This window comes from Saimiri boliviensis, chromosome 20 (genome assembly GCF_048565385.1).
Source record: "Saimiri boliviensis isolate mSaiBol1 chromosome 20, mSaiBol1.pri, whole genome shotgun sequence".
Lineage (NCBI taxonomy): Eukaryota > Metazoa > Chordata > Mammalia > Primates > Cebidae > Saimiri > Saimiri boliviensis.
Window position 1 is genome coordinate 12,307,344 of NC_133468.1, and position 12,643 is coordinate 12,319,986.

At 39.5% G+C, this 12,643-nt stretch overlaps 1 protein-coding gene across 4 annotated transcripts in view; it reads right to left on the minus strand.

Moving 5' to 3' along the window:
* The window catches only part of RANBP17 (RAN binding protein 17), a 318,395-nt gene that overhangs the window by 70,731 nt on the left and 235,021 nt on the right, over positions 1-12,643 (minus strand). For all 4 annotated transcript variants that reach the window (XR_012515307.1, XM_074390456.1, XM_039460716.2 and 1 more), the window contains one exon: positions 6,933-7,015. Coding sequence is in view for 3 of the 4 variants with exons in the window: in XM_074390456.1 (XP_074246557.1) it covers positions 6,933-7,015 (83 nt within the window). In the remaining variant the exon portion in view is untranslated. The remainder of the gene's footprint in view (positions 1-6,932; positions 7,016-12,643) is intronic.

Consider the following 12,643-nt stretch of genomic DNA (forward strand, 5'->3'; position numbering starts at 1 on the left):
TGCATCAATTGACTTCCTTTCATAAAAGATTTCTTTGTAGCATATGATGCTGTTTGATAGCATTTGACCCACAGGAGAATGTCTTTAAAAACTGAAGTCAATCCTCTCAAACTCTGTTGCCACTTTATCAACTAAGATTGTGTAATATTCTAAAGCTTTTGTCATTTCACCAAAATGTTCACAGCATCTTTACCACAAGTAGATTCCATCTCAAGACACCACTTTCTTTGGTCATCCAGAAGAAGTAACTCCTCATCTATTCAAGTTTTATCACGAGACTACAGCAGTTCAGTCACATGTTCAGGCTCCACTTCCAATTATAGGTCTCTTGCTGCTTCAGCTGCATCTGTAGTTAATTTCTCCCCTGATGTCTTGAACTCTTCAGTCATTCGTGAGGCTTGGAATCAACTTCTTTCAAAGTCTTGCTAAATGTTGATTTTTCCCTCCTTCTGTGAATCACAAATGTTCTTGATGGCATCTAGAATGGTGTATCCTATCTGGAAAGTTTTCAATTTACTTTGCCCGGATCCATCAGAGGAATCACTGTCTATGGCAGCTACAGCTTTACAAAATGTATTTCTTAAATAATGCGACTGGAAAGTCAAAATTACTCCCTTGATTCATGGGCTGCAGAACTAATTAATCTCCTTGCACATCTTCATCAGAGCTCCTGGGTGACCAGGTGCACTGTCGGTGAGCAGTAACCTTTTGAAGGAATCTTTTTTTCTGAGCTTCAACAGTGGGCTTAAAATAGTCAGTAAACCATGCAGCAAACAGATGTGTCGTCATTCAGGCTTTGTTGCTGTATTTCTAGAACACAGGCAGAGTGGATTTAGCATCATTTTTAAGGGTCCGAGGATTTTCAAAATGGCAAAGTGAGCACTGGCTTTCACTTCAAGTCACTGTCAGCATTAGTCCCTAACAAGAGAGTCAGCCTATCCTTTGACGCCAAGCACTCACTACCTCTCTAGCTCTTTAAGTCCTAGATGGCATCTTCCAGCAGCATTTTGTCTCCATGAAAAATGTTGTTTAGTGCAGCCACCTTTATCAAAAATGATCTTAGCTAGATCTTCATGATCACTCGCTGCAGCTTCTCCATCAGCACTTGCGGCTTCACCTTGTACTTTTATGTTACGGAGATGGCCTCTTTCTGTAAACCTCAGGAACCAACCTCTGCTAGCTTCCAACTTTTCTTCTGTAGCCTCCTAATCTCTCTCAGCCTTCACAGAATTGAATAAAGCTAGAGCCTTGCCCTGGATTAGGCTTTGCCTTAAGCGAATATTATGACTGGTTTGATCTCAGACCACTAACACTTTCTCCATGCCAGCAATAAGGTTGTTTCACTTTTTTTTTCCCCCTCATTTGTGTGTCTGCTAGTGTAGCATTCTTAATTTCTTTCAAGAGCTTTTCCTTTGCATTCGCCACTTGGCAAACTGTTTGGTGCAAGAGGCCTAGCTTTTGACCTGCCTTCTTCACTAAGCTTAATCATTTCTAGCTTTTGATTTAAAGTGAGAGATGTATGACCCTTCCTTTCACTTGGATACATAGAGGCCACTGTAGGGTTATTCATTGGTCTAATTTTAATATTGCTGTGTCAGTGAATAAGGAGGCCCGAGGAGAGGGGAAGAGAATGGGGAGTGGCCAGAGAAGAGCCATCAGAACACACACATGTAATAAGTTTACCAATGTTTAAGAGTGTGGTATGGTATCCTCACACAATTAAACAGTAATATCAAAGATCACTGATCTCGGACCACCGTAACATATATAATAATAACAAACAGTTTGAAACATTGGGAAGATTACCAAAAGTGACTCAGAGACACACAGTGCACACAGGCTGGCACTGATGTACTTGCTCGATGCAGGGTTGCTGCAAACCTTCAACTTATAAAAAATGCAACACCTGCAAAGTACAACAAAAAGAGGTATGCCTGTATACAATCCTAACCTTCCATTCGTACTACACGTCTAACAGTACGTGCAAGTGATTTTCATCCTCTTTTTTTAAAAAAAATTCCTAACAGGTGATAGCTTTTACAAACAAGTCTAGTGTAACTACATAGCTGGGTGGTTCTGGTCAAAGTGGCAAAGTGGTCCTCTCTCCCCATTTTTCTGGAGGGCGAATGTGGCACTTTCCCAGCCCTCTACAGCTCTGCAAAACCCAGCGTGAAAGCCAATAGCCGGTTATCCAGGTGATGACGAGTAACGGTGGCTTGTATAACACTTTAAAATTCAATGTATGCATATTAAGCTATACCTTACATATACCCAGAGCATATACTGCTTAAAAGAACCCTGATGTAAATTCTTATGTACAGTGAATAATCATAGTGTGTACTAACCATTTTTAAAGTTTAGACTCTTTATACATGAGCTTTCTTAAATCAGGTACCTAAGGAAGGAATAAAGGCAGTTCTGTTTTGGCCAGTCTTATGAAAACAATCATTATTTCTCCCTTCTGTGCACTCTTCAACCAACAGATGTCACTAAAGATACCAGGACCCAGAGGCAAAGTGAAGGAAAGATGAGACAAATGGAAATTGAACATAAAAATCACCCAGTTCTTAAAACTGAGAAGTAGGTTTCCAAAGTAATAACATTTATTACACTGCATGCAACATTTTAACCAAAAATTTAAGAAAGAAATTTATTAAGTTGCTCTGGCTGAATGGATCAGAGCACTAAGTTTTGAAGCACACGTTCTTGAAGCAATTTAAAACTCATTAGAAATAATAGGCTTGGGCTAGTAGAAAATGTGGTAAAATTTAATCCTCATCCAAATGTTACCTGGGCTGCACAAACAGGAAATTGTTTTGTGCTACTGTGGCTAACCTCATTGCTGACCCTGAGCTGTAACGGCAAGAGGAGCTGAGAGCAGAAGCAAAATTAAAAACTTACATCAAAGTATATCATGACAGACTGCAGATAAATAAAACAGCATATCAAAAGTATTATTTTTCTGCCAGTCTCACAGAGCAGTGAGGTGGAGATATTTCACAAAATACCTAACAAGTCAGTTGCATTTGGAAATGAGTCGTTCCCTCTCTGCACGGCCTGATCACTGACTACTCCCCAAAACTGCTCATGAGAGGTGATCAGAGAAGAACCCAGTGAGGATGGAAACAGAAGGGATCACAGAATGTTCTGGTTTCTTCGCTCCACTGGCTTCCCCTTCCTTCACCTCAGCTTACCAAAGAAATAAACAATGCTGGCTCTTCTGTGCCCTCCCAGCCACTCTTTCCCTTGTCTTCTAGACTCCTGAATGGCAGCTACATCTCCCTCCAATGTGCACATGAGAACTGCCAGAGGTAAAAGCATGGATAATAAAGCATTACTGAAGGTAAAGACAGATAAATCGGATGACTGATGTGGACCAGCAAGAGAATTAGTATAGGTTAAGAGACATTTTTTTTCTATTATTCTATGTAAAGTTTATGTATCAAAGTCAAAGTCACTGGTGACACAGTTCAAGGACATTTTTTCATTGAACCTTTGATTTCCTTCAGGCTTTGAGACAGAAATCACCATACTTTAAAAAACATTGCTTCATCATAAATATCCATGGTAAAATCTTACTTTGGCAACTCACAGGAGGCAGTAAAGAATACGAAAAGACTACTGTCAGTATGACTGAATGAAACTCCAATTCAGCTACTTGCCAGCTATGTAATATTTGACAAATTTTTTAACCTCTATGAGTTTCAATTTATTCCTAACAGTAATCATAGTCGTTAACTGGTCTAAGGGCTTTCCATACATTACCTACTTGAATTCTTACAAGCATGTTATGAGGTACATAGTATTTTCTCTATTTAACAAGAAACTGAAGCAAGAGAGGCTTGCAACTTAACCAAGGTCATATAACTAGTGAGTAGCATATAATACCTACCTTGAGGATTCAACAGGGTAATGTATGATAAATGGTCTAATATAGGACTATAAAAGCTGATAACAAAATGAAAGCTGCGAGTACTATTAGTCTAAATCAAGGAGCAGAGCTTTATTCTAATCTCATCTTTCTTCTGAGTAAGAAAACTCCTTGCTGGCTTTTCTTTGCAAGAATGCTTTGAAGGTTTTGTCTCCCCCCACCCTACTTCAATTCTCCTATCCCTTCATTTCCCTCCCTGTCTCCTCTTCTTCCTCCTCCAGTATAATCCTCACATAGTCATTTTGCTCAATTTTTGCTGCAATGCTTTTTTCTATGTCAGACAACCCAACAGAGAACAAAATGGCTTTTGAAGCCCACAGATTTGGCATTGTTCTGTGAGATTCCTTGTGGTGTCACTTACTGCACGTATATTCTGTCCTAGAAAGTCAGTGATGCTGGAAGAGGAAGCTCACTTCCCTTAACAGCCCCAGTGCAACAGGAAATAAGCCCCAAAGGAAAAAAAACACATTTAGTGAAAAGAAAGATCTAGAAAAAGGGGTAGGAATGATACAACTGTGACTGGTAGCAGGAATCTAACATATGCATAAAGTTCTATTGATTACCAAGAGATTCTTATATATGTGCTATTTATTTCCTTTAAAAAAGTAAGGAAATAAAAACTCATCACTGGCTACTGGGAGAAGCAGCAGGGCAGAGTGGTCCAAACAGGAAGCACTGCTAAGCAAAACGATGACATGGGTTGTTGAACCCCTGTCCAAAGAAGGCTAACTTGGTGGGTATAAGAGAAAGGCTTTGGGACAAGGAGAGACATAAGCAGGGGGTACCTATTCCACGTAACCTCCCATGCCAGGCCTTTTACCAGAATAGCTCAGTTAACCTTCTTAATCACAACTAGGCAGGTAAGTCAGTAGATATTTAGAATTCCTAGTTTTATACAAGAGAAAGCTAACCACAAAGAGGTATATACAGTATTTTAGCTGAAGGTTATGTAGTTGATAAGTATTGGTAATAGGATTAGTACTCAGATCTTTTAAATCTGAAAAGTGTGCTTTTTCTAATATACCATGCTGTTTTTGAAAAAAGGTCCAGACATACATCTTACATGATAAAACGTGGAAAAGAACTAGATATACACAGAAAGTATGGCAAATTGTATTTAGAATATTTTTTAAAGGGGTCCATTTTTAACTCTAGGAGGCAAAGTATTTTCACTTTATATGATTTTATTTTATTTTATTTTATTTTTTGAGACGGAGTTTCGCTCTTGTTGCCCAGGCTGGAGTGCAATGGCGTGATCTCAGTTCACTGCAATCTTCGCCTCCTGGGTTCAAGTAATTCTCTTGCGTCAGCCTCCTGAGAACCTGGGATTACAGGCACGTGCCACCACGCCTGGCCAATTTTTTGTAGTTTTAGTAGAGACAGGGTTTCACCATGTTGGCCAGGCTGGTCTCGAACTCCTGGCCTCAAGTGATCCACCCCCCTCAGCCTCCCAAAGTACTGGGACTACAGACGTGACCCACTGAGCCTGGCCCACTTTATATGATTTTAATGTGTCTATTGTCATATAAGTTTGCTGTCCTATATAGTTTCTCCAGTTTTTACACATGAGTATAAGTTTGCTGTCCTATATAGTTTCTCTAGTTTTTACACATGAAAAATCTCAATTCTACCGAGCAGATGTGCAATTAAAATAAAGTATTTTTTAATGGAGGCTGACAATGTATACAGATCAGAGCCCCAGAATGTGTTCTGAAATGAGGTAAAACAACTTAAAACACCCATTTTTTTCTTTTTAGAAATAGGCTTTTACTTAAAAAAAAGTAATGCTTCTAATGGTTGTTCTTAAACACATAAACAAACACACAGAATTAGAATAGAGACTGCATAAAATTTTGTAAGATTTGTTTCTAGGTACTCAAAAAGAAATGTGAGAATCACGGCTGGGTGCAGTGGCTCATGCCTGTAATCCCAGCACTTTGGGTGGCTGAGGTGAGCAGATCACTTGAGGTCAGGAGTTTGTGACCAGTCTGGCTAACATGGTGAAATTCCATCTCTACTAAAAATACAAAAATTAGTTGGGCGTGGGGCGTGGCTATAACCCTAGCTACTCAGGAGGCTGAGATGGGAAGATCATCTGTGCCTGGGACTCGGAGGCTGCAGTGAGCTGATATTGCGCCACCCACTGCACTGGCCAGTGTGGTTTCACAGTGAGACTCCATCTCAAAACAAAACAAAACAAAAAAGAGATTCACATGTAATTTTTAAGACTAAATGTACTTAAGAGTTTGCTGTTGATTTGGGAAAGAACAGTCAGGGAAAAAAAGGACACAGGGAAGCATTTCTCAAGGAGAAGTGCACTGCACAGAGCCCAGCTCAGCTGACATTCAGTCACTGTGTGCCAAAGCAGAACACAGAGGATTTTTATTTATCCTATCTCCATTCCCTATCGACATAAAGGTCTCAGAGAGTAGAGAATTTCACTGATGACAGTGTCAGAATTGGCAAGTATTAGGGTTTATGGTAGCTGTAAAGCCCAAACTGCTAACCAAATACTAAATTTTGGACTATAATTGAATAGGACAATCTTTACTATAGAACTCTGCTTCTAGAGGTACAGTACCCAAAAGTCCCCTGTAATAAAATATTTACTGCTCTTTACAATGATATTTTCCCACAATTCAGTGACATTCTGGTTTAAGCATTTCTTGAATCAACATAGTAAATTCTCTGATGTAACTTTGAGCAATTTTGAATATGCTGTAACTTTTCGATATTCTATCTCGTGTATTCCCTCATCTACTGACACTGCAATTTTATCCAAAAGAAATTCATCAAGTTGGTCAGGCATGATTTAGTCAAAGGCATGCTGCGTACTTCTCCTGATGCCAATATGATAGCTATCTGGCTTTTTGCACTTGTTTACCCAGTTCACAAATTCATAAAGATATGAAGGTTCAAAAGAAAAAAATAACTAACATCTTTCTTTCCTCCAAAGAGATAAAACTATATTGCAGAAACACATATGGAAAAGGATACTCACCATAAGTGCAAACCATTTTACTAGCTTCTCTGAAGAGAAGAATTCCATTAGGAGATGATACATCAAAATTCAAACGCTGGGATCTAAGAAATATAGAAAAAAATTGACTATATGTGCAGATAAAGAAACCAAACAGACTTAAAATGTCTAGCATTTTCATTTATAAGAAGTAGCAGCAGCACAATTGTCTCTTAAAGGTCCACTCCATTTTATAAAAATGTTAATAAAATATGTATGCTAATTTCTTCACTATAAAGATACTACGACAGCTAAGAATTATTATTTTTGGCTGGGTGCAGTGGCTCACGCCTGTAATACCAGCACTTTGGGAGGCCGAAGTGGGCGGATCACGAGGTCAGGAGATTGAGACCATCCTGGCTAACACGGTGAAAACCTGTCTCTACTAAAAATACAAAAAATCAGCTGGGCATGGTGGCACGTGCCTGTAGTTCCAGCTACTCAGGAGGCTGAGGCAGAGAACTGCTTGAACCCGGGAGGAGGGGGTTGGAGTGAGCTGAGATTGCGCCACTGCACTCCAGCCTGGAGACAGAGTGAGACTCCGTCTCAAAGAAAAAAAAAAGAATTATTTTCAAAGAGTTCATTTTTCATCTGTCAAAATGATATCCCGACATTCTTTATCACAGATTTCTTGCCTCTTTCATGCCAACTAGAAGATGGATAATAATAAAACATCCCAAGTGTCTAGGTTTATACAAATACTTGGATAATGATATATATTTACATTTGAGATTTCCTACAGTGCCTCATACACATTTTTAAAACAAATTCTAAAGTGATGGATAGGAAATCCAGTACTTTAAAAATACTGCATATATGTGTAATGAATTACCTGATACTTCAAACATATTTCAAACACATTAAATTACATTAGTTTCCACTGCATACAACTTAAGTAAAGAGAAGCAAATCTCAGAAGTTCATGGAGAGCATTTTTCCTTCCCTGGTTCCTACTGGGGTTGGGAAACAGTATGAACAGGGTAAAGTACTAACATGACCTCCTAACATAATATTTGCTTTTTAAACATTGCTTTGGCTTTTAAGAAATAGTGGCATTTAAAAAAAAAAGGATTAGCAAAACAAAAACTACTAAAAAGCAAGACATTGCTAAAGACCCGCTTACCAAGAATAAGACATATTTTTGCTTTTTCCATGTTTTTTCAAAATGCTTTAGTATTAAGTATAATGATTATGTATTAGATATATTATTATGAACATCTGATTGTTGGCATACAAGTTCTGATTAAAGAAATGCATATACATAATTTGCATTAAATTCTAGAGAAATATAGACAAGATAACATTTTCTGAAATAACAAAATTTCACAAGGTAATTCTTAAGACAACTGTGCTAGATAAGAATCATCTAGGCTGTGTGTGGTGGCTCATGCTTGTAATCCCAGCACTTTGGGAAGGGCGAGGTGGGTGGATCATGAGGTCAGGAGTTCAAGACCAGCCTGGCCAACATGGAGAAACCTTGTCTCTACTAAAAATACAAAAAGATTAGCTGGGTGTGGTGGCAGACATCTGTAATCCCAGCTACTTGGGAGGCTGAGGCAGAAGAATCACTTGAACCGGGTAGCGGGTAGCGGGAGGTTGCAGTGAGCTGAGATCCCACCACTGCACTCCAGCCTGGGCAACAGGGCGAGACTCCCAAACAAACAAACAAACAATCATCTCGGGAAGGGCCAAGAGGGCCGAACAGGGATAGCTCCAGTCTACAGCTCCCAGGAAGACCAATGCAGAAGGCGGGTGATTTCTGAATTTCTAACTGAGGTACCCGGTTCATCTCACTGGGACTGGTTAGGCAGTGGGTTGAACCCATGGAGGATGAGCAGAAGCAGGGTGGGGCAGAGTTGGGTATTGCTTCACCCGGGAAGTGCAAGGAGCCAGGGACCTCCCTCCCTGAGCCAAGGGAAACCATGAAGGAATGTGCTACCCAGCTGGATTACTGTGCTTTCCTATGGCTTTTGCAATCTGCAGATCAGGAGATTCCCTCGTGTGCCTACACCACCAGGGCCCTGGGTTTCAAGCACAGAACTGGGCAGCTGTTTGGGCAGACACTGAGCCAGCTGCAGGAAACTGTTCATACTCCAGTGGTGCCTGGAACCCAACCCCAGTGAGACAGAACAGTTCACTCCCCTGGAAAGGGGGCTGAAGCCAGGGAGCCAAGTGGTCTCGCTCAGTGGGTCCCACTCCCACATAGCCCAGCAAGTTAAGAACCACTGGCTTGAAACCTCGTTGCTAGCACATCAGTCTGAAGTTGACCTGGGACAATCGAGCTTGGTGGCGAGAGGGGCGTCTGCCATTACTGAGCCTTTAGTAGGTGGTTTTTCCAGAGCTAAGAAGGTTGGGAGGTCTGGGCTGGGTGTGGCAAAGTAGCTGTGGTCAGACTGCTTCTCCAGGTTCCTCCTCACTGGGCAGGGTATCTCTGAAGGAAAGGTAACAGCCCCAGTCAGGGGTCTACAGACAAAACCCCCATTTCCCTGAGACAGAGAACCTGAAGGAAGGGACAGCTAGTACCATCCTTTCTGAAACTGTTCCAAATAATAGAAAAAGAAGGACTCTTTCTTAACTCATTATATGAGGCCAGCATCATCCTGATACCAAAACCTGGCAGAGACACACACACAAAAGAAAATTTCAGGCCAGTATCCTTGATGAACATTGATGTGAAATCCTCAATAAAATACTGGCAAACCGAATCCAGCAGCACATCAAAAAGCTTATCCATCATGATGAAGTTGGCTTCATCCCTGGAATGCAAGGCTGGTTCAACATATGTAAATCAGTAAACATAATCCACATAAACAGAACCAATGACAAAAAACCGCATGATTATCTCAATGGATGCAGAAGAGGCCTTCAATAAAATTCAACATCCCTTCATGCTAAAAACTCTCAATAAACTAGGTATTGATGGCACATATCTCAAAATAATAAGAGCTATTTATGGCAAACCTATAGCCAATATTATACTGAATGTGCAAAAGTTGGAAGCATTCCCTTTGAAAACCTGCACAAGACAAGGATGCCCTCTCTCACCATTCCTATTCAACATAGTATTAGAAGTTTTTGCCAATACTAGAGAAAGAAAGAAAGAGTGTAGGAATAGAGAAAGTCAAATTGTCTCTGTTTGCAGAAGACATAATTGTATTTTTAGAAAACCCCATCATCTCAGTCCAAAAACTCCTTAAGCTGATAAGCAATTTCAGCAAAGTCTCAGAACACAAAATCAATGTGCAAAACCCACAAGCATTCCCATACAACAATAGACAAGCAGAGAGCCAGCTCATGAGTGAACTCCCATTCGCAATTGCTACAAAGGGAATAAAATACCTAGGAATACAACTTAGAAGGAATGTGAAGGACCTCTTTGAGGACAACTATGAACCACTGTTCAGGGAAATAAGACAGAATACAAACAAATGGAAAAACATTCCATGCTCATGGATAGGAAGAAATCAATATTGTGAATATGGCTGTACTGCTCAAAGTAATTTATACATTCAATGCTATTCCCATCAAGCTACCAGTGATTTTCTTCACAGAACTAGAAAAAGCTACTTTAAATTTCATATGGAAACAAAAAAGAGCCCGTATAGCCAAGGCAATCCTAAGCAAAAAGAACAAAGCTGGAGGCATCATGCTACTTGACTTTAAACTACAAGGCTACAGTAGCCAATACAGCATGGTACTGGTACCAAAACAGATATATAAGACAGTGGAACAGAATAGAGGCCTCAGAAATAACACCACACGTCTACAACCATCTGCTCTTCAACTACCTGATGATAACAAGCAATGGGGAGAAGATCTCCTATTTAGTAAGTGGTGCTGGGAAAACTGGCTAGCCATATGCAGAAAACTGAAACTGGACCCCTTCCTTACACCATATACAAAAATTAACTCAAGATAGATTAAAGACTTAAATGTAAAACCCCAAACAGTAAAAACTCCAGAAGAAAACCTAGGCAATACCATTCAGGATATAGGCATGGGCAAAGACTTCATGATAAAAACACCAAAAGCAATTTCTACAAAAGCCAAAATTGACAAATGGGATCTAATCAAACTAAAGAGCTTCTGCACAGTCAAGGAAACTATCATCAGAGTGAACAGGCAACCTACAGAATCAAAGAAAATTTTTGTATGCTACCGATCTGACAAAGTTCTAAAATATCCAGAGTATACGAGGAACTTAAACAAATGTACAAGAAAAAAACAAATAACCCCATCAAAAAGTGGGCATAGGATATGAACAGACACTTTGCAAAAGAAGACATTTATGCGGCCAACAAACATATGAAAAAAAGCTCATCATCAGTGGTCATCAGAGAAATGAAAAACTAAACAAACGAGATGCCATTTCATGCCAGTTAGAATGGCAATTATTAAAAAGTCAGGAAACAACAGATGTTGGCGGTGCTGTGGAGAAATAGGAACACTTTTATACTATTGGTAGGACAATAAATTAGTTCAACCATTGTGGAAGACAGTGTGGTGATTCCTCAAGGATCTAGATCAGAAACACCAATTGACCCAGCGATCTCATTACTGGGTATATACCCAAAGAATTATAAAGACACATTCACATGTATGTTTATTGCAGCACTATTTACAATAGAGAAGACTTGGAACCAATCCAAATGCCCATCAGTGATAGACTGGATAAAGAAAATGCGGCACATATACACACCATGGAATATTATGCAGCCATAAAAAAGAATGAGTTCATGTCCTTTGCAGGGACATGGATAAAGCTGGAAATTATAATTCTCAGTAAGCTAACACAGGAACAGAAAACCATATACTGCATGTTCTCACTCATAAGTGGGAGTTGAACAATGAGAACACATGGACACAGGGAGGGGAACATCACACACTGGGGGCTGTCACGGGGTGGGGGCAAGGGGAGGAAGAGCATTAGGACAAATACCTAACACATGTGGGGCTTAAAACCTAGATGACGGGTTGATGGGTGCAGCAAACCACCGTGGCACACCTATACCTATGTGACAAGCCTGCACATTCTGCACATGTGTCCCAGAACTTAAAGTAAAATAAAAAAAAAAAATCATTTGCCTATGGCTGATATAAAATACTTTATAAATATACAATGTAATGGTTTCCTTCCTTTAATATTAAATGTTATATCAGTAACATATAATATCAATTTTCTGGCTGAAAAAATTAAAATATAATTTAAAAAGAAATTAGATTTCTAATATAAAAGACATAGTCAACCTTCCTTTAATATTCAAGGCACCTATGAAAGTGGCTTTTAAAAATGAACAGTGTTAAAATAAATGATGCTCACATTATTTTTATTTGCAAGGTATTTTTCCACCTCTTATTTTAGGGTAAACATTTTAAATGATTGCTGTGAAAAACTCAGCACCAGAGATCAAATTAGAGCTGCAACCTATACCCTTTCCCTGTCTGGATACCTCCCTACTAAACACACAGTCTACAAAGGGGAACTGATGAAACAGGATGGCTAAGTGACAGGTAATTTGGTGCTAAGCCATATCTACAATGACATATTTAAAACCCAATTAGCTCATTGCCAGATATTCTCTTTTCGCTACATCTTTGTTAACATTTATATGCAGAATATTTGAATTTCTGCCAGTCTATGCAAATTACAAGGTCAACTGGGCAAATTCAGAGAAGTATTATAGTTGCTCTTT